The 27734-nt window shown below is 41.2% G+C and overlaps 1 protein-coding gene across 3 annotated transcripts in view; it reads left to right on the forward strand.

The window, feature by feature from the left end:
- EPHA4 (EPH receptor A4) overlaps positions 1-27734 on the forward strand; it is a 162403-nt gene that overhangs the window by 82085 nt on the left and 52584 nt on the right. For all 3 annotated transcript variants that reach the window (XM_010837075.1, XM_010837076.1, XM_010837077.1), the window contains exon 5: positions 7452-7790. In XM_010837075.1, the coding sequence (XP_010835377.1) occupies positions 7452-7790 (339 nt within the window). The remainder of the gene's footprint in view (positions 1-7451; positions 7791-27734) is intronic.

Raw genomic sequence — 27734 nt, forward strand, 5'->3', positions numbered from 1 at the left:
TAAATAAGCAGGGTGACAATATACAGCCTTGACATACTCCTTTTCCTATTTGGAACCAGTCTGTTGTTCCATGTCCAGTTCTAACTGTTGCTTCCTGACCTGCATACAGATTTCTCAAGAGGCAGGTCAGGTGGTCTGGTATTCCCATCTCTTTCAGAATTCTCCACAGTTTGTTGTGATCCACACAGTCAAAGGCGTTGGCATAGTCAATAAAGCAGAAATAGATGTTTTTCTGGAACTTGCTTGCTTTTTCCATGATCCAGCGGATGTTGGCAATTTGATCTCTGATTCCTCTGCCTTTTCTAAAACCGCTTGAACAAGACCTTTTTATCCTTTCATGTTCCAAAGAGAACCAGAAATATTGATAGCTGCCCCGAAATAGGAAATAATATAAGCAGGATAACTGCCAGTCCTACATTCAGACCAGTAGTGGGGCAGTTTGGGAAGACATAAAATGCTATAATTCACAATGACCTACAGCTCCCTGATATTGGTGTGTGTTTAGATATGACATCAATATAGAAACTAGAAAATTAAGTAGTATGATTATTTCTCTTAGTTATAAATCTCATATATAATTGGAGACATTAAGAGGTTGGCATATTTCTGATGAGAAAGGCAATCATTCATCAGAAATTCAATTATTCCTAAATATCTAGATATGCTCTTACCAAACCGAACATGTGCCTTCTTGCCTGACCCACAGCAAAGCAAATCTACTGACACAAATTTGTGGTGAAAGAAAGTACAGCATTTATAACCAGGCACCAAGTGAGCAGAATGGAGAGCTAACACTCAAAAACACTGAGGGAAGAGTTTCTCAAGACAGTGTAAGGGAGAGGGTCTTGGGGTATGTGATCAGCTCATGCTCAGTTCTCTGATTGGTTGATGGTGAGGTAACAGGGTAATGTATCCAGAATCTCAGTCATCGATCTTCTGGTTCCAGCTGGTCTGAGGTCTAGTGCTTATGGTCACCATGCAGATAACTTTTTCTACATCATGAGGGTTTGTATCTGCAGAACTCAAGGATACGGTTTAGGAAAGTATTCCACTTTTGAGGAGGAACACATGAAGAGATGGAATGAAGAGATGGAGCCAAAGCAACCACACACCCAGTTGTGGATGTGACTAGTGATGGAAGTAAAGTCTAATGTTATAAAGAGCAATACTGCATAGGAACCTGGAGTGTTAGGTCCATAAATCAAGGGAGATTGAAGTGGTCAAACAGGAGATGGCAAGAGTGAACATTGACATTTTAGGAATCAGTGAACTAAAATGGACTGGGATAGGTGAATTTAATTCAGATGACCATCATATCTACTATGGGCAAGAATCCCTTAGAAGAAATGGAGTAGCCATTATAGTCAACAAAAGAGTCTGAAATGCAGTGCTTGGATGCAATCTGAAAAACAACAGAATTATCTGTTTCCAAGATAAACCATTCAATATCACAGTAGTCCAAATCTATGCCCCATCCAGTAACACTGAAGAAGCTGAAGTTGAACAGTTCTATGAAGACCTACAAGACCTTTTAGAACTAACACCAAAAAAAATGTCCTTTTCATTATAGGGGACTAGAATGCAAAAGTAGGAAGTCAAGAAACACCTGGAGTAACAGGCAAATTTGGCGTTGGAGTACAAAATGAAGCAGGGCAAAGGCTAATAGAGTTCTACCAAGAGAACACACTGGTCATAGCAAACACCCTCTTCCAACAACACAAGAGAAGACTCTATACATGGACATCACCAGATGGTCAACACCGAAATCAGATTGATTATATTCTTTGCACCCAAATATGGAGAAGCTCTATACAGTCAGCAAAAACAAGACCGGGAACTGACTGTGGCTCAGATTATGAGCTCCTTATTGGCAATTTCAGACTTAAAATGAAGAAAGTAGGGACAGCCACTAGACCATTTATGTATGACCTAAATCAAAATCTGTTATGATTATACAGTAGAAGTGAGAAATAGATTCCAGGGATTAGATCTGATAGAGTGCCTTTAGAACTATGGACTAAGGTTTGTGATATTGTACAGGAGGCAGGGATCAAGACCATCCCCAAGAAAAAGAAATGCAAAAAGACACAATGGTTGTCTGAGAAGGCCTTACAAATAGCTGTGAAAAGAAGAGAAGCAAAAGGCAAAGGAGAAAAGGAAAGATATACCAGTGTGAATGCAAAGTTCCAAAGAATAGCAAAGAGAGATAAGTAAGCCTTCCCCAGTGATCAATCCAAAGACATAGAGGAAATCAATAGAATGGGAAAGACTAGAGATCTCTTCAAGAAAATTAGAGATACCAAGGGAACATTTCATGAAAAGATGGGCACAATAAAGGACAGAAATATTATGGACATAAGAGAAACAGAAGATATTAAGAAGAGGTGGCAAGAATACACAGAAGAACTATACAGAAAAGATCTTCACAACCCAGATAATCACAGTGGTGTGATCACTCACCCAGAGCCAGACATCCTGGAATGTGAAGTCAAGCGGGCCTTAGGGGGCATCACTACGAACAAAGCTAGTAGAGGTGATGGAATTCCAGTTGAGCTATTTCAGATCCTAAAGGATGATGCTATGAAAGTGCTGCACTCAATATTCCAGCAAATTTGGAAAACTCATCAGTGGCCACAGAACTGGAAAAGGTCAGTTTTCATTACAATCCCAAAGAAAGGCAATGCCAAAGAATGCTCAAACGACCGCACAATTGCACATATCTCACAAACTAGTACCCATTATTGGTGGCTTAGATGGTAAAAGCATCTGCATACACTGTGGAAGACCCAGGTTCAATTCCTGGATCGGGAAGATCCCCTGCAGAAGGATATGGCAACCCACTCCAGTACTCTTGCCTGGAAAATCCCATGCATGGAGGAGCTTGGTAGGCTACAGTCCATGGGGTTGCAAAGAGTTGGACACTACTGAGCGACTTCACTTCCACTTTCACACACTAGCAAAGTAATGCTCAAAATTCTCCCAGCCAGGCTTCAACAGTACCTGATCTGTGAACTTCCAGATGTTCATGCTGGATTTAGAAAAGGCAGAGGAACCAGAGATCAAATTGCCAACATCCATTGGATCATTGAAAAAAGCAAGAGATGTTCCAACAAACATCTATTTCTGCTTTATTGACTATGCCAAAGCCTTTGACTGTGTGGATCACAACAAACTGTGGAAAATTCTTCAAAAGATTTGAATACCAGACCACCTGACCTGACTCGTGAGAAATCTGTGTGGAGGTCAGGAAACAACAATTAGAACTGGACATGGAACAACAGACTGGTTCCAAATAGGAAAAGGACTATGTGAAGGTATATTGTCACCCTGCTTATTTAACTTTTATAGAGTACATCATGAGAAACGATGGGCTAGAAGAAGCACAAGCTGGAATCAAGATTGCCAGGAGAAATATCAATAACCTCAGATATACAGATGACATCACCCTTATGGCAGAACGTGAAGAAGAACTGAAGAGCCTCTTGATGGAAGTGAAAGAGGAGAGTGAAAAAGTTGGCTTAAAACTCAACATTCAGAAAACTAAGATCATGGCATCTGGTTCCATCACTTCATCACAAATAGATGGGGAAAAAATGACAGACTTTATTTTTGGGGGCTCCAAAATCACTGCAGATGGTGACTGCAGCCATGAAATTAAAAGACACTTGCTTCTTAGAAGGAAAGTTATGACCAACCTAGACAGCATATTAAAAAGCAGAGACATTACTTTGCCAACAAAAGTCCATCCTGTCAAAGCTATGGCTTTTCCATTATGGCTTTTTTCATGAGCCATCACATCATGTGACATGTGAGTCGTACCATAAAGAAAGCTGAGTGCCGAAGAAGTGATGCTTTTGAACTGTGGTGTTGGAGAAGACTCTTGAGAGTCCCTTGGACTGCAAGGAGATCAAACCAGTCCATCCTAAAGGAAATCATCCCTGAATATTCATTGGAAGGACTGATGCTGAAGCTGAAACTCCAATACTTTGGCCCTCTGATGCGAAGAACTGACTCATTTGAAAAGATGATGATACAGGGAAAGATTGAAGGTGGGAGGAAAGGGGGATGACAGAAGATGAGATGGTTGGATGGCATCACCGGCTCAGTGGACATGAGTTTGAGTAAACTCTGGAAGTTGGTGATGGACAGGGAGGCCTGGCGTGCTGCAGTCCATGGGGTCGCAAAGACTCAGACACGACTGAGCGACTAAACTGAACTGAGGAGGAACTAAATGTCCTTGACTTTTTTTTATGGCCAAATGATTATTATTTTCTCTTGCTTGACTGTTTTCCTTTGTTTCTGTGCGTTCTCTCTTCTCTGATTAGATTTGCTCTTTGGAACTTGAGGAAGGCCCAGGAGGCTGGCTAAAACTTTCCTATAAACTGCATGCAGGGGCCACAGGGATCGGTCCATAGTTCCTGCTCGGTTTTAGTACTTATAGAAAAAAAATACAAGATAATGTAAACTTTAACTATGTAAAAATGTAAGTGTTTTCCCTTCTGGATGCCTTGTGTTTATTGAGAGTACTCTTCATGTTGCTAAGGATGCCTATTTTTTACTCTTTAGTCATCTCTATAGATAATTATTTTAAGATGCTGCTGTTAAGGATGACTGTTTGACCCAGATTGACTTTTGGCTGTATTAAAGTCCATGCTTTTTTCTCATTTTCTTGAGAATAATGTGCCTTCCTTTCTGAGGAAGAGATGATCTTTCCTTATATATGAAAACACACATGATGTATTTCCCATCTTTTAGTTGGCAAGAATTTTCAAAAAAAGAGAAAACACAGATATAATACAACATCATCATTTTTTTAATTTATAAAATCCTTTTCCAGGTGTCTTTTCCCAAGCTTATGTAGGCCAACAATCATATTGGGTGCACATTTCTTTTATTTCATTCCCCTCACCTTAAATCTCCAGTTACAGTCCAAGTTTCAAACTGCTACTATGCCACCATGGAGCCACCACTCCTTGTGGCAACAAAACATGAAATAAATGCAGTACAAATTTACCAAACCATTCTTGGAGGCAGCGTTGAACTTCTGAGCTTGCTAACTAGTTCTCTGTCTTCCTTTGAGCACCTTTCCAGGGTAGATTCTTTAAGAATCACTGCCCAAAGGAAGAAGGCTGTTCCGGACTGTATTGCTTTCATGCCAGCCCTCCATGTTGAAACCCTGCAGCATCTTTGTTTTTTTTCTTTCACGTGGCAGTGTTATATCTCTGAGTCCTGTGACCATTTAGTTTTCTGCTCCATTTCTTCTCTGTTTAGACACCGCCATGTCCCGTCCTACATACTAATTACTGACTTTTTGCTTCTGCAGTGCTTGATTCATTGTGTCACATTTTCCCATGTGAAAGTGGACTAGGAACCTTGGCAAGGACGTTAATGGATTTAAGAGTCACTCCTGTTTAACCCTGAAAGTCACAGCAAAATACGAACCAGTGGCTTGACCCATTTTAGGAACCAAGCTGTGGTCAACTTTCGCCGCAGACTAGCAGATGGCAAGAAACATCTCAGAATTTGAACAAAATTGAAGATACTTGGTCCTTTTTCCTGTCTTTGCCTTTCAAACTTTGGTGGAAGCTCCTAATTTTGTTGTTATTTTATCAACAAATGTGGAAATAACCCCACTGTGTGGGAGTTAGTACTTTGGGATTTTAGTGGAACTCTGTTACTAATTAGATTGCTCGAACTTTCAGTATTATCAGCTCCACTTTCTGGCTCTCAATTTCCTCATCTATAAAATGAAACTATTTAGCCAAATGATCTTTAACATCTTATCTGGCCCTAAGTGTCTTTTATTTCAAATAGCTCTAATCATGTTATTAAAAACAAAAACAAAAACATTAATACTCACTCTACTAAGGACCAAAGAGATAAATTTAAAATCTAAATGAGAAATAAATCTGTGCATTTTTTTCTGAGGACTTCTGTGGGGGCAGTCTTGTCCTTTAACACAAATTTTACAGCACTGTTTTTCCTTTAAGGTTCTTAGGATGGGAATCAAGTCTTAACACTAAGAGAGAGAGGTTGTCAGTAATTAGTCTCCAAGGGAAATTGGGAGGTCCTGCCTACCCTGTTACAGTCTTCAGTTAAGTTGTATGAGACGAAAAGGAGATGAATTACCTTTGTTCAATATTACTACCAAAATCCTTTAGCCATTTGTCACTGTGAACTCAGTAATACTGGGTATGACTCCTCCTTCCAATTCTCTGGCAATGGCTAGTCTGGGACAGTATATTCCATTATGATTGACTAGATAAGGAAGCCTGCCAGTTATTTCCTTTTAACTTTCTTTTCCTGAGTAACAAGGACAGATTTCCCTGAAAGCAATGATTATAAGTAAATTAGCAGTAGAATAGAAACAATAAGCAAGAAGTCTCAATTTTTCATTGATACTTACTTCAGCTCTTTTCCTTGAAGACCAAAATGGGAAAGAGGGAAGCAAAAAGAGAACTTCCCAGTTGTTGCAGTGAATCAATATTTTTTCATTAGAGTGTGGCAGGCATCTTTTAGACCTTTAGAATCAGGTCAGATCAGGAAAATCCCCTCTTTTCTCTCCCATCCTGATTCTTCCCCCTGAAGGCAGCTTGTTTCATAACATCTTGGCCTAGAGACTTATCTACAGTAAGAATCGAGAGGGTTCTGTGCTCTTATTTATTGTTACTATTTTTAAACTAAGTACTATGTTGTTTGCAATCAGTTCTATTTCAAAAGAATCATGACCACCAGATATATTTTGGACACCTTTGATGTCAGTAGAAATGAGAAGGGCCTGGTGTAGCCCTGGCCAGCTGAAGATCAGGCCGTGGAGATTTGGGCACCTTTGCACAATCCTGCCATGGAGTTGAGATTTCTCAACAACTTTACCTTTGACTTCTCTGCAGCCAGGCTAAACCAGTTCCTACTAATTACCCACAAATAGCTTAACTCTCAACTGCCGTGTTGGACGGAAGAGGGATATCTATGCCATTCAGTTAATTTTATTCCATGTTGATAACACACTGTACTTAGGAATCATCATTTGTCTTCAAAAATGGTGTATAACCAGTAGTTTACCAGAGTCCCACAACAGCCCTGGGAACTAGAAACACAATTGTGTACACATCTTTCAAATGATAAGAGTAAGGCTAGACAAGTTATGAGAAAAATAGCCAGGTCACTTCATAGAGAAAGCCGTTTGGAGCCTATTTGATATAGAGTTACTTCACATCTCTGGTCAGTGCTGCGTTTGTACAGAAAAGAGAATGACACTCACGCAGACAGCCTTCTGTCATATTGCTCTTTTAAATGATTTTTGCTGGCTTAATTTGCTTTTGGCTTTCTTTGCTAAATGGGCTCATCTTATTTCTTACAGCTGCAGAAAAGAATATAAGTTCTGAGAGATTCCAAAAGGCTCGTTTTAGTTCTTGGTTTGATAGTATGTTTTGTTTTCTTTTTTCCTCCAGGCCCACCATCTGCTCCTCTCAACTTAATTTCAAATGTCAATGAGACTTCTGTGAACCTGGAATGGAGCAGTCCTCAGAACACAGGTGGCCGCCAGGACATTTCCTACAATGTCGTGTGCAAGAAGTGTGGAGCAGGTGACTCCAGCAAGTGCCGACCCTGTGGTAGTGGGGTCCACTACACTCCACAGCAGAACGGCCTGAAGACCACCAAGGTCTCCATCACTGACCTCCTGGCTCATACCAACTACACGTTTGAAATCTGGGCAGTGAATGGTGTGTCCAAGTATAACCCTAGCCCAGACCAATCCGTGTCCGTCACTGTGACCACCAACCAAGCAGGTAGGAGTCACATCCACTTTATTGTAGGATCTAAATGTGTACAGAGAAAGAGCTTATGTTGAGATCTGTGCTTGTTGCTTAAATTCTGCCCTTGAAGAACTACAGGGATCTAATCGTAAATGTGTGAGTTGTGTTATAATATAAACAATACTTAGAAGGATGTTTATTCATTCAGCAGATTTTTTTGGGGGTACCAACTGTATAGCATGCATTGTACTAGGTGGTGGAGATTACATGAAGTCTAGGACACTGGTTGAAAACAGATGACGGTGAATTGGGTCACTCTATGCTGGACTTCTCATGTAAGGGATGTGTCTTGGCCTTTTTAATCACAAGGTCATGGTTGGATATCAGTGCATTTACAGATTATTTAGGAATACAAAATTGATTTTTAGCAATGCAGAGCACTACACTTGTATTTTTCAACAAAAACATTAGCAGCTGTAGTTTTGATTTTTTTTTTTTTAATATCCACATAGGTCTTTGTTAGAATTACCCTATAAGCCTGTGAACAAGGATTGGTTTAAAGGGGAGCTTGATCTGTGTGGTTGACAAAATTTTCCTTCAAACACATCCTACTTTTGGAGCCACTTTCATAGTTACATTCACACTGGACAGGTGGGAGAGGAGAGTTAATTTGCCTCCTTTCCTGCACACTTTCTCTTCTAATGCAGATGACTAGAAAATAGATTCTGTTCCTGGGGTGTTTCTGCTGAGTTCATTTCAGAACTGTTATCCAGTCTTGAATATCAGATTTTCCACAGTGTGAATGAGAATCTAGATTTCTAGGCTCTGCCCCTGACCCACTTACTCCCATTCTTCTCCTAAAGCAGTCTCCATACTTTCTCATACTAATTTTCCATTCTGGATTTCTACCACATGTTTCACATCGCCAGCTCCCTGTTATTTAATTTTGGGGATTTAAAGGGGTGGAGGAAGAGAGGACCATGGTTTATCCTTTTATGAAGCTATTAAGAACAACACAGTTTACTGGGAAAGGATTATAAATTGCTAAGAACCCTATTGCCTCTTGCTGCACTTCTCTCTAAAATGAATGTTTCAGTAAGTGCACTCAATAGTTAAGTAAAATATATCTGTACTAATTGATTCTATAGTGAGAACTATTCCAGTATTCCAATATCAAGCCATTCTTTTCTCACTTTCCTCTGAACTCTCTAGAATAAATAAAAAGTTAAGAATGGGGCGGGAAGCGGGGAGCGGGATTTTGAACTGGCTCTGGAATGGCAGACCTTCCCGGAAGGCAGTTTCAGTTACACAAATGTGACCAGTCTTTTAATATATGTGGTGTGAACAGGTCCTCTGGTTATGTGTTTGCCTTTTATTTCTGCACTTTTAGGATGTGAACACTGTATGGTCACCAGTTTTATTTCTTTACAGTGGGTAGTATGATTTAGGAGGTTTTGATAGCGTCATAAGGACTCTGAACGGCAGCCTTTTGTTAGTTGTCTTTTGGAAGAAGGCAATGGAAACATTGCCCACAGACCCTCAGAAACCTAGGATGTCTAATGTCTGTGTTCCAGGGAGCCTGGAAGGTGGTCTAAGAACCCCTGGAGAATCTGGTTTATGGTTCAATCAGTATGTTCTGCCCCCCTATACCTTTCCGGCTTCCCGCCAGTACATCTTGACTTTGTGTTCTTAACGGGATTAATTCTAGGAAGGAACTTCTTGAAGCCTCAGCTGTACAAGGTGAAATCATTCTGTTTGGTGGAGGGCAGCCTTTGGGAGATGTACTGAGGACAGGCTTGGCTCCCACAGATTTTGTGGGGAGACTTCTCTGTCTGTGTACCTAAGGATTTCAGCCAAGGGATTACGTCAACCCCTACCAAGCCAGGAGGCACAGAGCACAGAAGGAAGACCAGCCAAAAGTCCTCCAAAAGAAGAAAGTGTGCAGAAATGTTATGTGAGGGAAGGAAACAAAGTCAGAGTTTTATTAAAAATGTAGGTGTAATTCTTTTAGATCTCGGAAAGAAGTGAACAGGGAATTCCTCTGACACAATGAGATTTTCTCTGCCACTGCAAGCAGTCCTGCCAGGAGGTTTGCTGAATAGGACAAAATTCTAGCTCCTTGTTTTAATTTTCGTGAAGGGTAATGGTGGGAAGAAGTTCAAAATTAAAAAGAAATTTTTCATTAAGGAGACCTCCTATGTGGCCAGCCAGAGAGCTTCTACTTAGCAGAGAGTTGTCAGTGTGCACGGCATTGCCTCATTATGCTGCCGCTATCTGGCGTTTACTAATTCAGAATCATGGGGATGGTTTATATTTGATTAACAAACCCTTTCTTCATAGTAGTGCAGATTAATAATGTAGGTCAAAAATTCCGGGTGAGTGTAGCAGCCATAAACTCTATCAAAGTTCCCCTATGCATATTTACTTACTCACAATTATATTCTAATTGCTGTCATTCTGATCATTTCATTAAATTAAATTCCTTAGGGACCTCTATAGGCAGTGATGTCTCACTCTATAAGGAATACATAGAATAAATGCATGTTAGCTTTAACCACCTAGAGTCCACCTAGTTTCATGGATTCTGCAATTTTTGTCCTGTTTTCACAGGGTTCTTTCTCTCACTGGTAACATATTTAGAAACAAACATAAAACCTAGAATTCCTGGTTTTATCATCACCATCACTGAGATTGTCACAGTTGAACAGCACTGTGAAGGTGAAATTCACCTAAGCTCGTGTCAGAGCCAGTGCTTGAACCCAGGGAGAATCATGCTCCCAAAAGGAAAAAGTTGCTTTCTTTAAAATTAATAGATAACTAGTGGCTTTTGTGAGACCAGATTCTGAGTATCTGAGCGTAGAGATGGCAGTCTAATTGGGCTTTGATCTTGTAGTTGTGAATGTGGTGTAGTTGTGAAAGTAGCTGGGATATAGAGTGTGAATGGATCGGTGTTCTCATGTGGTTATTTTAAGGCATCCTAACCCCAGCCTTACCGTTGGTGTCTTAAGGGGCTAATTGCACCTTTTTCCTCACCTCCTGAGTTCAAACCCAATTGAAATACAAAGCAGGACAAGACAAAGGGAACTCAAAAGTACCAGCTTTATTGCTGACGAGCTGATGAAAGGATGTGAGCTTTATATCTGTGGCCAAAAGGACTGACTCTGGTGACACTTACCCCGTGTCACCCAGGGACAGGGTAGTCCAGCTGGCTGACTGCCGGCTCCCTGCCAGGACAAAGCCTACTCTGCTCAGGTCACCCAAACGGATGCTCTCCCAGGAGGCAGATCAGACAGCAGCAAGGGTTGACCTGAGGACATAAGACTGCTCCCAAATTCTCTTCCTCCGTTACCCCACCCCCTGCCTCATGCCAAGAAGATAAAGGAAGGTTGAGAAGAGGAGCGGGAATGTGGCTGCCGCTGAAGTGGTCCTGTAGGTAAAGATCACACAAGGAAAATGGACATTCTCCCTACACTCCATTGCAGTCCAAAAGGAACAAAATGAGATTTCCCTTGAAAACTCATGTTTTCCTTCCTGCATCTTGCATCCTCTGGTAACTGTTCCGTCTTTTGTTTAGGAAGAGATGGTTTCAATGCTTATGAAAAATGTATAGGCTGACTGCCGGCCGATTTGTTTTCTAGATGACTTTCCTTCAGTTTACTTTTCCTTAAGTGGACCATCTCAGGGAAATGAATACAGAATGTGTCCCCAGGAGAGAGCAATGCTGTATAAATGAAACAAGGTTTTCCTGACCAAGCAACAAAAATGTGGATGTTTTTGCTAAAAATTCCTTGATGGCAGCCAGCAGTAGACCTGAATATTACCACCAAACCAGTTTCCACTCTGCACCCCTTAAACCCCCACCAGTCCCCCGGCTCTGGGGCTGGACTATGCTCTAGGTTGTTTTGTTTAAGTTCTGGTGAAGCTCTGTGGCTCATATTCTCTACTAACCCCACAGTGTATCCAAGACACCTATACTTTTGACTTGTACTTTGCATATGCTGCTATTCTAGACACCCTTTACAAGGAAATAGATCTGACAACCTCTCTAAGGCGTAACTGTCCTGTCCTGGTGACAAAACATCTCTCAATACTGGATTTGGATGAATTCCGATACTCAGTAGATCGCATAATCATTTGAACCTAGCTAATCTCTAAGATCCTTTCTAATTCTAAAATTCTGTGATTCCAAAAATTGTAGCCATAAGCAATGGGCTTGAATAAAGAAAGTTTAGTTTCCCTATGATGTTTCAAAACTGGCTCTTAAGGCCATTCCAAGAGAGGGAAAGCATTCCAAAAGTGCCTCAGCTGAATTGTCAGAATGCATCTCAATCTTGCCTCTCCTCAGTCCTTCCAGGCTGTCTGTGCCGCAGGTATCGGTGTTCCACATCCCTCCCCCAGACATTTGGCAATGTCAGGACACATTTTTCAGTTGTCAAAGCTAGGAGGAGGGAGAGGGCTATTGCACCTACCACATGAAGTCCAGGGATGCTACTAAACATCCTATAATGCAAAGAATACTGCCCTCCCCCCAACAAAAAATTATCTGGTCTGAACAGTCCATGGTGCCAAGACTGAGAAACTCTGGTCTAGTGGTATATTTGAGAAACAGATTTCATGACTACATAGCAAGGTCTACCTTTCAGCATTCCATCGCCGACCTGTCTTTGCTGGGTTCCATCACTCTGTGCTGGGAATGCAGGGCTCTCAGCGCTGTTGTCAGAGGATAGACCGTTATAAAAGGCCCTTCGGGGGCCTCCTGTAGAGAATCCTAGGGGCTTCGCCGTCAGATGAATTGGTGCTGCTTGTCAGACTGGCCTTGTTCTCTAGGATGGACAGTTTTCTTTCGAAAACTGTAAGAAAATACCACATCGATGATAAAGTGGCAGGAACCTCATTGTAATGCCAGTACACAGCACGCATATGAGTGCACAGCACAGATAGTCAGCACCCATCTGTTGATTAACACATTTATTTACAGTAAAAACAACCAGTGAACCCTCTTTTGTCAAGTAGTGATAAAGTTAATAAAACCAAAATAATGAGTAGAGAAAAGAAAATAACCAACTACGAGAGGCATACTGTCTCTTATTACTCAACTGCTCTGTTCCCATTCTATTTCTTGGCCGTCTTTTAATTAGACATATTATGTTATTTGACTGAGATAATGGGGAGCAGTGGGAATTCTCATCCCCACTGGGTATAATTGCTACCTGTCTTACAGATAGTGAGAGGACAGCTTTAAGAAGATGGTGGAAGAAAGGGAAACATCTTAGAGCAATTGTGTGAGGCAGTGTGCTCCAGGCGTGGTGGAGTGGAACATGTTTTGTGGGGTCTGAAGCCTAGACAATTTTGGTGTGATTTCAAGGGAAGAATCTATAGAATTGTGCATATCAAATGAAGAAGGGCTTTGGAAAGAGCCCTTGCAAGCCTTCTTACTTTCAGCATGTAAAATCCTGCCTCTTAGACGCATGCAGTTGTCTGGTAAAGGGGCTCTTGTGCAAGTACGCCTAGACATACAAGCAAACAGGAAGAAAGTAGAGATTTCAGCAAGTCCAGTTTTTAGGTAAGGTGATGAAGTGTGTCGTACTGGAGTGGTTCTGGCCTGTTGTTCGGGGTGAGGGACAGTTCTGGTTGGGGCTCATATGTGGTTTAAGATCAAATTAACCAGCAGAAAACACAGTCCTGGTGATTGTGGGAATGGCTGTTGTTGTTCAGTTGCTGAGTCACGTCCGACTCCCACTGCATGAACTGCTACACACAAGGCTTCCCTGTCCTTCATTATCTCCTGGAGTTAGTGCTCTAGAGCAGGGTTTGGCAAACCAGAGCCCAAATCTTGATTCCCCCACTTTGAAACCCCTTGTGAAATTTGGAAACTATGTAACATTCAAATGTTAGTGTCCGTAAAGAAATTTTGTTGAAACAAAGGTCCACTTCCTTGTGTGTGTGCTGCCTAGGGCTGCTTTTCCAGAACCACAACAGAGTGGAGTTCCCTTGGCAGAGATGCCTGTGAACATGTTTGCCATCTAGCTCTTTCCAGAAAAAGTCTGTTGATCCCTGCTCCAGAGGACTAAATCAAGAGGATAGGACATTGCAAGTATACAACTCTGCATTGTAAAGCAAAAGCAGCCACAAACAATATGTAAATGAATGGGTGTGGCTCTGTCCCCCCTAGAACTTAATTTACAATGTCAAGCAGTGGGCCAGAGCCAATCCTTGCATTGGAAAGTAACTGACTTTTAGAGCAAATATTCTATTTTTTACTTTTATTTTTGGCTGTGCTGGGTTTTCATTTTCTCTAGCTGTGGTGAGCACACTGACTTGCCCCATGGCGTGTGGGATCTTAATTCCCTCACCAGGGGTTGAACCTAGGTTCTCTGCACTGGAAGGCAGATTCTTTTTTTTTTTTTTAACTTTTTATTTTGTATTGGGGTATAGCCCACTAACAATGTTGTGGCAGTTTCAGGTGAACAGAGAAGGGGTGCAGCCATACAGATACATATACCTGTATCTGCATGTGCATCAGCGCAAGGTCCCTTCAGTCATGTCTGACTGTGCAACCCTATGGACTGTAGCCTGCAAGGCTCCTCTGTCCATGGGACTCTCCAGGCAGGAATACTGGAGTGGGTTGCCATGTCCTCCTGCGTTTCTTTCTTCTAACCTGCGTTGGCAGACAGGTTCTTTACTACTAGCCGCACCTGTGAAGTCCATACATGTATCCATTCTCCCCCAAACTCCACTCCCATCCAGACTGCCACATAACATTGAGCAGAGTTCCATGTGCTGTACAGTAGGACCTTGTAGGTTATCCATTTTAAATATAACGGTATATACATACTCATCCCAAACAAAGGCAGATTCTTAACCACTAGACCACCAGGGAAGTCCCAGGATCCACATTCTTAACCATTATCCACATCATATCATCTTGTTTCATCCTCACATGTTTACGCTGCTGCTAAGTCGCTTCAGTCGTGTCCGACTCTGTGCAGCCCCATAGATGGCAGCCCACCAGGCTCCCCCGTCCCTGGGATTCTCCAGGCAAGAACACTGGAGTGGGTTGCCATTTCCTTCTCCAGTGCATGAAAGTGAAAAGTGAAAGTGAAGTCCCTCAGTCGTGTCCTACTCTTAGCGACCCCATGGACTGTAGCCTACCAGGCTCCTCCATCCATGGGATTTTCCAGGCAAGAGTACTGGAGTGGGGTGCCATTGCCATGCCCAGCTTCTAGCAGATATCCAATTAATATTGCCTTACAAGAAGTTTAAAATCATTATTTGGAAATCTTACTTCAAATCGCTACCCCTCTGCTGTAGTTGAAAAGGACCAGTGAGAGATACTGAAATACTGGTGTCATTTGTCAGAAACTACTCTGGCAAAGGATGAGGTGGATTAACATTTAGGTTCATCTCACATTAGAAACAACTATGATATTTAGCAGGCCAACCTCTTTTCTAGAGGTTTTGACTCAATGAACAAGATTTCACAAAAACAACTAGGATTTCAAACAGGCCTTTGCTTTCTTGTACCACAAATCTTTCCCCACTGACACTCAGGTTTAAATATAGAATGTGGCACATGGTGGATTGTTCTGAGAAGACAGTGTTCCGGTTCTCTTGAAAACATGCATTCTTAGCTCTGTTGTATGGTTCCTAGATGCTGGCAGCATTTTGAAAAAATAATCATCTTTGCTGCTTTTTAAGGTTGCTCCCTCACTGAGATGATGTCTTGTTTGTCTTTGATCTCAAGTCAATGATGTTTTTTCTTTTTCTTACTCCTAAGAAATGTAAAGGAAAAATTGCTTGATGAAACTAGTGAAATCTGTAAGTCAGAAATCTTCCTAAAGGCACATTTCAAAATTTTTCAAACAAATTATAAATCAATTTTATTGAGAACTTTGGCTGAAAAATTGGTTATACATCCTCAGTGGTTGGTATGCAATCCATAGGACCTGTAAGGTGGAAGCTGGTTGGGGAGTCCTTTCTGTACCAGGGTCATTGTAGCCCTAAACAAGCATACAACGGGCTTCAGAGAAGCCTGGCTGTGGTTTTCTCATTAACATTTCTGATCCAACCAAGGGCTTCTGGTTTAGTTCGTAAGGCCTAGGAAATGTACATTTTTAAAACATGCAATACAGTTTTTTTTTTTAAAGGAACAATCTCTTGATTCTAACTTTACATATAAAATAATTTCATGTCTGTGGAATATTGTTGCCACAAGCAAGCTCACTAATTATGATCATAATGAAGAATAAAATAAACTAATAGGGTAGACAACATTACAGCTTCTTGCATATGGCATGAGAGTCCATGAATTTGTATTCAAGGTGGAAGTCACAAGTGCTGGTGAGGAGAAAAAAATAGAAGCCTTCCAAAGGAACCTCCTAAATTATCCAGCTTCAAGGTTGACTGAACAGCACAAACAGTATGTCTATAGAGTTGAGAGGTAATTACTGCATATAAGTAAAAATTGGGTTGCATTTTTAAAGAGATGAATATTTCACTCTAAGAAAATAAAAGTTTTATTTGTACATCCGGAACCGAGAACATTATTTTTCCTGATTTTTTTTTCTCCTTCTGTCCTGTTCATTTGTGAGAACGGAAATCCTTTCCCCAGCATTCACTAAACAGTCGACAGTCTTAATGCTGATGGGTTTTTCATTCTTCAGTGCTGTATGCTTGTTGCTTTGGACAGTACCGCCAACTTTTACACCCTATGGAGAAACCGTCAAGAGATTTGGAAATAAGCACCCTACTGAGATGAGAAATACACAGCACAGGGCGAGCAAAGGTTTTGGACGGGCTTCTAAATTATCTAGTTGTGACTCCCACTGGCTGAATGAATGTCTCCTCAGAGGAGCCAGAAGAGACTCTCTAGCGTCCAGCTTGCAATTAAGCATCAATAAAGAGATCCAGAGAAACTTTTATCAAGGCTACCATTAACCCCATACTGATGTCTTTAAAGAGCTTTTTTTTTCTCTTTAAACATCGGGAAAACCAAGAGCTGTGCTGCAGAACTAATCCTGCATGGAGACATCTTAAATCTGCAGGGACTAATTAAAACACCTGTCTCTGTCACCCCACTGTACAGAGCCTTCTCAAACTCAGGGTCCGTGTGCTGTTCCAGGCTGGTATACAGTAAGAGGGCATTTTGTGTGTTGTCTTCAGTTAGACTGATGAGGGTTTTGTTTTTTTCCTTATACTTTAATGTGTCGAGATAGGCAAACCTTACCTAGCTATAAGTCTTAAAAATCCCTCTCTTTCTTCTTTTTAATGGATCTTCTCCCACTGCCTACTTTTCTCACCCCCAACACATACACAGGTGCATATGTGCACGCACACGCGTGTGCACACACACCAACAAACATTTGCTTTCCTCCTTAACTTGAGCCTAAAAAACAAAATGTTTCCATGCATGCATGCTAAGTTGATTTCGTCGTGTCTAACTTTCTGTGAACCTATGAACTGTAGCCCGCCAGGTTCCTCCGTTCATGGGCATTCTCCAGGCAAGACTACTGGAGTGGGTTGCCATGCCCTCCTCCAGGGGATCTTCCCAATCCAGGGATCAAGTTTGCGTCTCCTACGTCTTCTACATTGGCAGGCAGGTACTTTACTACTAATGCCACCTTGGAAGCCCCAAACATTTCCATAGGTTGCCCCAAAACTGCAGTGACAGGAAAAGAGAGTTGATCCCAGACATCATTTGTCTCATGAAGCCATGGCTTTCATTGGGAAACGTCACTAATGATGTGGTCCCACATGTGGAGGTTAGTACCCAGAGTGCTGGAATCTCTGAACATTCAACAGAATGGCTACCAATATAGATGCATAGCTGAAGAAACAGCTCTGACATTAAATTCCTTCTTTCTCTATTCTGATACATTGGTCTGCCTATGCTCGAGGAACTCTATGGTGGCTCTCCTGTGCTTTAGGTGCCTTATGACAAAACGCGGGAACTACTTTCTAAAACAGAATCTATCTAAGATATCTTATAGGGAAAAATGATAGGAATTTACTCTCACTCCTGGAATGGCTTCCCAGGTAAAGAATCCTTTACCAGCTTCAGCTGGTAAAGAATCCACCTGCAGTGTAGGAGACCTGGGTTCAGTCCCTGGGTTTCGAAGATCCCCTGGAGGAAGGCATGGCAACCCACTCCTGTGTTCTTGTCTGGGGAATTGCCATGGACAGAAGAGCCTGGTGGATATGGTCCGTGGGGTTACAAAAAGATGGACACAACAGCAACTAGCTCACACACCTTGGAAGGGAAGGGAAGAGAGGGAACACGAGGAAGGGTGGGCCACTCCATTTTGCCTGGCATCTTCCTACTGACCATCTATGCACATGAATTTCTCAAGCAGTTTGGTCAAAAAGACTCTTTGACGAAGGCTGTGGAGTTGGTGTTTTTAAAAGTTTCTTATCTAGGGACCTTTTGTCCATGTCACGCGCACATGTTGTTCAGTGGCTACGTTGTGTCTGACTCTTTACGACCTCATGGACAGCAGGTCCTCTGTCCTCCGTATCTTCCGGAGTTTGCTCAGACTCATGTCCATTGAGTCGGTGATGCTGTCTAACCATCTCATCCTCTGCCATCCCCTTGTCCTTTTGTCCTCCATCTTTCCCAACATTAGGGTCTTTCCAATGAGTCAGCTCTTCACATCAGGTGGCCAAAGTATTGAAGCTTGAGCTTCAGCATTGGTCCTTCCCATGGATATTCAGGTTGATTTCCTTTAGGAATGACTGGTTTGATCTCCTTTAAGTCCAAGGGACTCTCAAGAATCTCCTCCAGCACCATAATTCAAAAGCATCAATTCTTCTTTACAGTCCAACTCTCAAATCCGAACATGACTACTGAAAAAACCATGGTTTTGACTACATGGACCTTTCTTGGCAAAGTGATGTCTGTGCTTCTTAATACATTGTCTAGTTTGTCATAGCTTTTCTTCCCAGGAACAAACTTCTTTTAATTTCATGGCTGTGGTCACTGTCCACAGTGATTTTTGGAGTCCAAGAAAATAAAATCTGTCACTGCTTCCACTTTTGTGCAGACAAGATTTAAATGTGTAGCTTCCACTTTACAGTGGGTGCTAAATAGGGACCTGTCTCCAACAGGTTCGCTGTATGTAACAGGGTTGGATAACATCCATCCATTAGAACAAACACTGAAAGGGGCAAGCTCACAATGGCTCCCTGGAGAGTTGCTGTTGTCTAGATATCGTACTGCAAGCCATAAATCTGCCTCCTGAACCACCCTCCCCCTTTTTTTAGCATAGTAAGTGTGTATTTTGAGCATAATAGCGTGAAGGTGGATGAGAGCACAGCTTCCTCCATGTCCTTTTATCAAAGCCAGGGCAAACATATAAACAGGCCTGTGATTTTGAATATGCAATGAGCTGAAAGCTTAATCGAATGTTCCTTCCATTAAGATAATCAAAGACTTTATTTTTTTTTATAGGAAGGTTGCAGGTGATCCTAAGGGTTTCTGGTGGAGCCCTTGTCTGCACTGAAACCTGCTGAAACTGATCCTGATTCTAGAGGGCAAGATTTTAGGAAACTTTCTAGAGGGTGCTTTTGGAGACTTGGGAGTTCTTATTGCTAACGGTATCTCATTTCTTCCCATTTAAAATAGGAATAAGATTGCCGTTACAGTATGTAATCAGGATTTTTATTGTTTTGTTTTTCACTGAAAGCAAAAAGTACAAGTCTAGCAGAATCTTGCCCTATGAACACTGAGTGTCGTTTTGTAACCAGAACAGTGGTCATAGGTTTTAAAACACGTTAGTTGTGCTCGCAGCGCACCTTGTATACATCATTGCTGGTTAGTCGACTCATTAAGGTGTGACTCTAAGAGACTGGTAATATATTTAAGGAATATTGATATAATGTAAAAATGTATTGTTTGGGGAGCTTGATAAATGGGAAGCATCTCACTGTTAACTTTTCAAGGATATAACCTTAACTGTGTGGGTTCTTTGAATGATGGCCTTCACTCTTTCTCGTCTCTCTCTTTCTCTTTTCTTTCTCCCTTCTGATTTTAGAACACACATAAAATAAAATCCATAAAACAACCCCTAGTGTACTGGAGCCCTGTTCCAATATCTTTCTTAGAGACCCTACCATGGGACTATTTCTGGGTGAGATGTTGTTCTAATGAGGTCTTTTCGGTATTTATAGATTGACTCCGGGGTGGAGCTAGTAATATTGAAATTTACACTTTAGCAAGTTGTGTTAGAAAGGCCCCAATGAGATGCTGTGAACCTTCTAGCTGAAAAAAAAAAAATCAGGTCCTAAAACAGTTATAACTTTCCTAATAACATGCTTTGTTATTCTTTATGACTACAGAAGTCATCTTGGATTCTCAAGCACAAATCCAGTTGGAGACGTCCATTGGCCTTACTAACATTTTAAAGTCTCACATCTCAGTTGTTCTCAGCCTCAGTCTTATAATGCCTATAGGAGTTTAAACTCTGGAACATACAGTTTGGTTTCTGGCTGATACCCCAGAATTAAAAAAAAATAATTTTATGGTTGCCGATTCCCAAGCTTAAAATCCCTATTCATAAATTATGCTCCTTTTCTTAACCTCTATCATAGCTTTGAAAAGAATGGCCAAAAGAGATAGAGTTTCAAATATGAGGACTGCAAGAATATCATATCATGGCTACATTTTTTGAGAGCACAGCATGTGGTGACCATTGGTATATGAAGCATTTTCACATGGTTCTGGCTGTAATCTACCCCAAAGTCTCTGTATCGCTACTCTCCCCTTACCAGTCACTTCTTTGTGCTTGTCTACTTAGCCATCAAGAAACTGGATGAGAATGATTTCACTATAAATAAAATGTAGGCTTCCTTCAGTTTAGTTCAGTCGCTCAGTCGTGTCCGACTCTTTGTGACCCCATGGGCTGCAGCACCAAGGCCTCCTTGTCCATCACCATTCCCAGAGTTTACTCAAACTCATGTCCATTGAGCTGGTGATGCCATCCAACCATCTCATCCTCTGTTGTCTCCTTCTCCTCCTACCTTCAATCTTTCCCAACATCAGGATCTTTTTAAATGAGTCAGTTCTTCGCATCAGGTGGCCAAATTATTGGAGTTTCAATTTCAGCATCATTCCTTCCAGTGAACACCAAGGACTGATCTCCTTTAGGATGGACTGGTTGGATCTCCTTGCAGTCCAAGGGACTCAAGAGTCTTCTCCAACACCACAGTTCAAAAGCATCAATTCTTGAATGCTCAGCTTTCTTCACAGTCCAACTCTCACATCCATATATGACTACTGAAAAAACCATAGCCTTGACTAGACGGATCTTTGTTGGCAAACTAATGTCTCTGCTTTTTAATATGCTGTCTAGGTTGGTCATAACTTTCCTCCCAAGGAGTAAGCATCTTTTGATTTCATGGCTGCAGTCACCATCTGCAGTGAATTTGGAGCCCCCAAAATAAAGTCTGCCACTTTTTCCCCATCTATTTCCCATGAAGTGATGGGACCAGATGCCATGATCTTAGTTTTCTGAATGTTCACTCTCCTCTTTTCACTTTCATCAAGAGGCTCTTTAGTTCTTCTTCACTTTCTGCCATAAGGGTGGTATCATCTGCACATCTGAGGTAATTGATATTTCTCCTGGCAGTCTTGATTCCAGCTTGTGCTTCATCCAGCCCAGTGTTTCTCATGATGTACTCTGAATATGAGTTAAATAAGCAGGGTGACAATATACAGCCTTGACGTACTCCTTTTCCTATTTGGAACCAGTCTATTGTTCCATGCCCAGTTCTAACTGTTGCTTCCTGACCTGCATACAGGTTTCTCAAGAGGCAGGTCAGGTGGTCTGGTATTCCCATCTCTTTCAGAATTCTCCACAGTTTATTGTGATCCACACAAAGGCTTTGGCATAATCAATAAAGCAGAAATAGGTGTTTTTCTGGAACTCTCTTGCTTTTTTGATGATCCAGCAGATGTTGGCAATTTGATCTCTGGTTCTTCTGCTTTTTCTAAAACCAGCTTGAATTTCTGGAAGTTCACAGTTCAAGTATTGCTGAAGCCTGGATTGCAGAATTGCAGAATTTTGAGCATTACTTTACAAGCATGTGAGATGAGTGCAATTGTGCAGTAGTTTGAGCATTCTTTGGCATTGCCTTTCTTTCGGATTGGAATGAAAACTGACCTTTTTCAGTCCTGTGGCCACTGCTGAGTTTTCCAAATTTGCTGGCATATTGAGTGCAGCACTTTCACAGCATCATCTTTTAGGCTTTGAAAGAACTCAACTGGAATTCCATCACCTGTACTAGCTTTGTTCATAGTGATGCTTCCTAAGGCCCACTTAACTTCACATTACAGGATGTCTGGCTGTAGATGAGTGATCACACCGTCATGATTATCTGGGTTGTGAAGATCTTTTTTGTATAGATTTTTTGTGTATTCTTGCCATCTCTTCTTAATATCTTCTGCTTCTGTTAGGTCCATACCATTTCTTTCTTTATTGAGCCCATCTTAGCAGGAAATGTTCCCTTGGTATCTTTAATTTTCTTGAAGAGACCTCTAGTCTTTCCCATTCTGTTGTTTTCCTCTATTTCTTTGCACTGATCGCTGAGAAAGGCTTTATTATCTCTCCTTGCTATTCTTTGGAACTCTGCATTTAAATGAGTATATCTTTCCTTTTCTCCTTTGCTTTTTGCTTTTCTTTTCACAGCTATTTGTAAGGCCTCCTCAGACAGCTATTTTCCTTTTTTGCGTTTCTTTTTCTTGGGGATGGTCTTGTACCCTGTCTCCTGTACAATGTCACAAACCTCTATCCATAGTTCTTCAGGCACTCTGTCTATCAGGTCTAATCCCCAGAATCTATTTCTCACTTCCACTGTATTATCCTAAAGGGTTTGGTTTAGGTCATACATGAATGGTGTAGTGGTTTTCCCTACTTTCTTCAATTTAAGTCTGAATTTGGCAATAAGGAGTTCATGATCTGAGCCACAGTCAGCTCCTGGTCTTGTTTTTGCTGACTGTATAGAGCTTCTTCATCTTTGGCTGCAAAGAATATAATCAATCTGATTTTGGTGATATCCATGTATAGAATCTTCTCTTGTGTTGTTGCAAGAGGGTGTTTGCTATGACCAGTGTGTTCTCTTGGCAGAACTCTATTAGCCTTTGCCCTGCTTCATTCTGTACTCCAAGGCCAAATTTGCCTGTTATTCCAGACGTTTTTTGACTTTACTTTTGTATTCTCGTCCCCTATAATGAAAAGCACATCTTTTTTGGGATGTAAGTTCTAGAAGGTCTTGTAGGTCTTCATAGAACCTTTCAACTTAAGCTTCTTCAGTACTACTGGTTGGGGCATAGACTTGGATTACTGTGATATTGAATGGTTTGCCTTGGAAACCAAGAGAGATCATTCTGTCGTTTTTGAGATTGCATCCGAGTTCTGCATTTTGGACTCTTTTGTTGACTATGATGGCTACTCCATTTCTTCTAAGGGATTCTTGCCCACAGTAGTAGATATAATGGTCATCTGAGTTAAATTCACCCATTCCAGTCCGTTTTAGTTCGCTGATTCTTAAAATGTTCACTCTTGCCATCTCCTGTTTGACAACTTTCAATTTGCCCTGATTCATGGATATAACATTCCAGGTTCCTATGCCATATTGCTCTTTACAGCATCAGACCTTGCTTCTATCACCAGTCACATCCACAACTGGGTGTTGTTTTTGCATTGGCTCTGACTCTTCATTCTTTCTGGAGTAACTTCTTCGCTGATCTCCAGTAGCATATTGGGCACCTACTGATCTGGGGAGTTCATCATTCAGTGTCCTATCTTTTTGCCTTTTTATACTGTTCATTAGAGAAGGCAATGGCAAACCACTCCAGTACTCTTGCCTGGAAAATCCCATGAACGGAGGAGCCTGGGGTCCATGGGGTCGTGAAGAGTCAGACACTACTGAGTGACTTCATTTTCACTTTTCACTTTGATGCATTGGAGAAGGAAATGGCAACCCACTCCAGTGTTCTTGCCTGGAGAATCCCAAGGATGGTGGAGCCTGGTGGGCTGCCATCTTTGGGGTCACACAGAGTCAGACACGATTGAAGCAACTTAGCAGCATCAGCAGCATACTATTCATGGGGTTCTCAAGGCAAGAATACTGGAATGGTTTGCCATTCCCTTCTCCAGTGGACCACATTTTGTCAGAACTCTCCACCATGACCCGTCTGTCTCGGGTGGCCCTACACAGCATGGCTCATAGTTTCATTGAGTTAGACAAGGCTGTGGTCCATGTGATTAGGGTTAGTTTTCTGTGATTGTGGTTTCAGTCTGTCTGTCCTCTGATGCCCTCTCTCAGTGCCTACCATATTACTGGGATTTCTGTGACCTTGGATGTCGGGTATCTCCTCACAGCCACCTCTCCTGACCTTGGACATGGGGTATCTCCTCTCGGCCACTCGCCTTAGGTAGTACTAAACCCCAATTCCTCAGCATGCTGTGGTTCGTGGATCTTGTTCCCTGAGTTTTGATTCTCTGTGTTCAGAACCTTCCCAGACTTCCATACCACGATCCATATAATGAAACCAGACTGAAAATAAGATGGAAGAGGCTCAGGTCTTCACCTGATTGATCTTCCTTCTGGTTTTCTCTGTCTCTATCTCTTTCCACTTGTAACTGCAGTCTACTGTACAAGTAGAATGGTCCGTGGCCATCACTTCTCAGTATTGAGTTGTTCTTTCAACCAAGCAACATTTGGAGTTAGATTTGCAACCAGAATCATATTGGAATGTTTCCTCTGCCTGTCTCAGCCTGTCACTGATCATCTATAGCCTGTAATTTCATGTTCCACTTTATTCTTTGTCAGATATTTTTCATTTCTATTTCTTTCTCTTTTCTGCCTATGTGTTTCAAAATGCAATAACAGAAAGAAAGATGAGTCATTAAAATGTAGTTTCAAAGATAAAAATAACAATGACTGCTGAAAATGCTTACCATTTATGGAGTTTATATCATCAATTTAGGGCCACCATGACTTTTTCTTTTTTGGACAGCTCATGTGGTCTTTTAAAGTAACTGTTAGGAAAAATCGGTGTCTTGTTCCAACTGTATATGTGGTGGGGAATCGGGAGATGGCTCAGGAGATGACTAATGGGACTCTGGACCTTTCTGTCTTTAGGTCACCTTCCTCTATCTGGACTGTATCATAAGTGGTCCAAGGCCTGATCATCTGGCAGCCGTTGAGTGGCTGTGGTAATGGAATTGGTCTCAGTCCAGGTCTTAGTCGACAGGTGTTCACATCCTAAGTGACACTAATTGACTCCCTGTCTTTCGACTGGGAAGACAATGGACCATCACTGAGACGGCGATGGGGAAGGAGTTATTCATGATATATTCAGGCTCCATTGAAAGCCAAGGACGTCAGTTCCTTCAGCTGGCACCAACCTGGCACCTTGCAAATATTATACTTGTCTCTTTCAAGTTTCATTAACCTCAGGAAAATAAAAAAAAAATAGGCATCTAATTTGAAAAGATTTGCAATAACTCAGAATGGTGAACACTGCTTTTTTGAGGTTACATGAGCCTCATGTGTTGATGCTTTTTCTCTTTATTTTGTATTATAGTAATTAGATGCCTTCTATGAAAATTATATGTAAGGACAAAAAAAAGAGAGAAATTGGATTATTAGCTTCTATGATAAAGCAGTCAGGCTCTCTGCTTTTATTTTGCTATTTTTTTCTTTGCTTTGTGGTTGATTACCAGCTTACTTATTCATAACAAATGATATGGATGATGCCCTTTGATGGAGAATTTAATAAGGCTATCTTCAGTGCCCTTGTGAAATGGAAACCAATGTGAAAAAGTAACTTGAGGCTTTTATTAACATAAATTTCAAAGCACAAAATTCAAGGGGCTTCATCCAGTCCATACCCTTTTCTGTTGTTCCAGGTATCTGTGTCATAATTTATTTACTCTCACTGGGGCCATGACCTAAGGAGATTATTAGTATCATTAGTATTGTGCGTGTAAAGTCACATCAATTCTGTCTGACTCTTTGCAACCCTGTGGACCATAGCTCTCAAATCTCCTCCATCCATTGAATTCTCCAGGCAAGAATACTGGAGTGGGTTGCCATTTTCTTCTCCAGGAGATCTATCCTGACCCAGGGATTGAACCCACCTCTCTTAAGTCTTGTGCATGGTAGTTCTTTACCACTAGCGCCACCTGGGAAGCCCATCATTAGTATTATTAATACTAGGTTTCCTAGGTTTATCTAAGGGCATTTTGTTGTTGTTGTTTTTAACTACACAGATGATTTGAATGTCCCTGTAGCAAGTGGCAAAGCCACCCTCCTGAATTAGTTATCACACTTAAAAAGTCAAGATGACAACAGCCACAGTGGATCTATTTATTGAAGCAGACAGACTCTTAGCAGAATGATCAATGTCTTACCTTTTTCTGAAAGGCTTTTCAGGCATTCGTGGGAAATTGTCAAGCATCTATCCGATAGAGAGTAATGAACAAGGCTTTTTATTGGTCAGTGTCTGGACTAGGCTTTTAAGCATTTCTGCCTGTAAATGTAGAAACCTGAGTGTGAAAGTAAAAGGCAAGAGCAAAGATTTACTGGGTGCATCTATCATCCTGGCTTTTAGAGTCCTTGTGATTAATACATCTTTAATTGGGGACGCATCTAGATGCCATGGATGTCAGAAAGCTTGATGTTACAGCATTGTCTCATTGGTTCCTAACACAGCAGGACGATTAGCAGCTGTCTGAGTAACAAAAGAACCTGAAGCCCACAGCACAGCTTTTATTTTCCAGATTTGGGATGCCTAAAGCTCTCCAGTGGGGTTGACAGCTAAAGGAACAGAAGCTTTGCTTCACAGCAGATAATCCTTTCCTACTGTCTATGCTGTACTTCTGCTCAATAGGAGAACACTTTTCCTTGACACCATCCTTCGGATTCCAGACTAATTTTGGAGGGCATTGTCAGTCATAGAGTGGAATATATTGCCTAGGGTTCTTTGTTTTATCTAAGCAAGAAATCTATAAAATAATTTCAACTAAGAGTTTATAACAAGACACTTTCCAGCATACTGAGACGCAATGAGAAGATTCATCTTCCTAGAGATGTTGAGAGAGAAAAAAAGTATTTATTTAATTTTTTCTGTTGCTTCTAGCTTTACATGGTTCTCTTATCTTAAAATGGTGTCTTGCTCAGAGATTCTTATACATCGCCTTCCAGTGGAAAGACTTGTTTTCCTGTTTGCCTCAAACTGGCATTCTAACTTAATAGGAAATATACACTGAATCCTGCTATGTTTCTGTTGGCAAGTGTTGGACTATCCTTGACAGAACCTGCCAACAAATTTCTTAGTAAGCAAACAGAAAGTAAAATAAGCAGCTCTCAGACCAAACAGAAGACACACGTGCTACATAAGAAACACTTGGATTCCCCCGAAGTCATCTCCAGTTAATTCTGGGGATGTGGCTTTGGTTTCACATTGAGACATCGTTCACTTGTAATTCTACAGCTCATTATATGACTCTCCATGTAGGAATGCTAATTCAAGATAGTTATTTTTAAAAGAAAAATAGGCCTTTAAAGAACACATTTACTTTACTGTGAAAATGTTAGTTTCTCAGTCATGTCCAACTCTTTGCAACCCCACGGATGGTAGCCTGCTAGGCTCCTCTGTCCATGGAATTCTCTAGGCAAGAAAACTGGAGTGAGTAATTCAGTACCTTCTCCAGGAGATCTTCCTGACCCAGGGATCGAACCTGGGTCTCTTGTATTGAAGGCATATTTTTTTTTTTAACCATTTCCCAGCCACCGGGTAGTCCCTTTACTTTAAAGGACAGCTGTTGTTGTATGGCTCAGGTATTCAACATAGTGATTAAAAAGTTATAAAAGCCCTAATTTGCAAAAACTTGAATCTTTTATGGAACTTTTAGTTTTTTTCTTTTTTAACCCCAAAGTATTAACTAAAAATTGTGAATGGATCTCTATTATTAA

Source organism: Bison bison, unplaced genomic scaffold (genome assembly GCF_000754665.1).
Source record: "Bison bison bison isolate TAMUID 2011002044 unplaced genomic scaffold, Bison_UMD1.0 scf7180017864068, whole genome shotgun sequence".
Classification (NCBI taxonomy): Eukaryota; Metazoa; Chordata; class Mammalia; order Artiodactyla; family Bovidae; genus Bison; species Bison bison.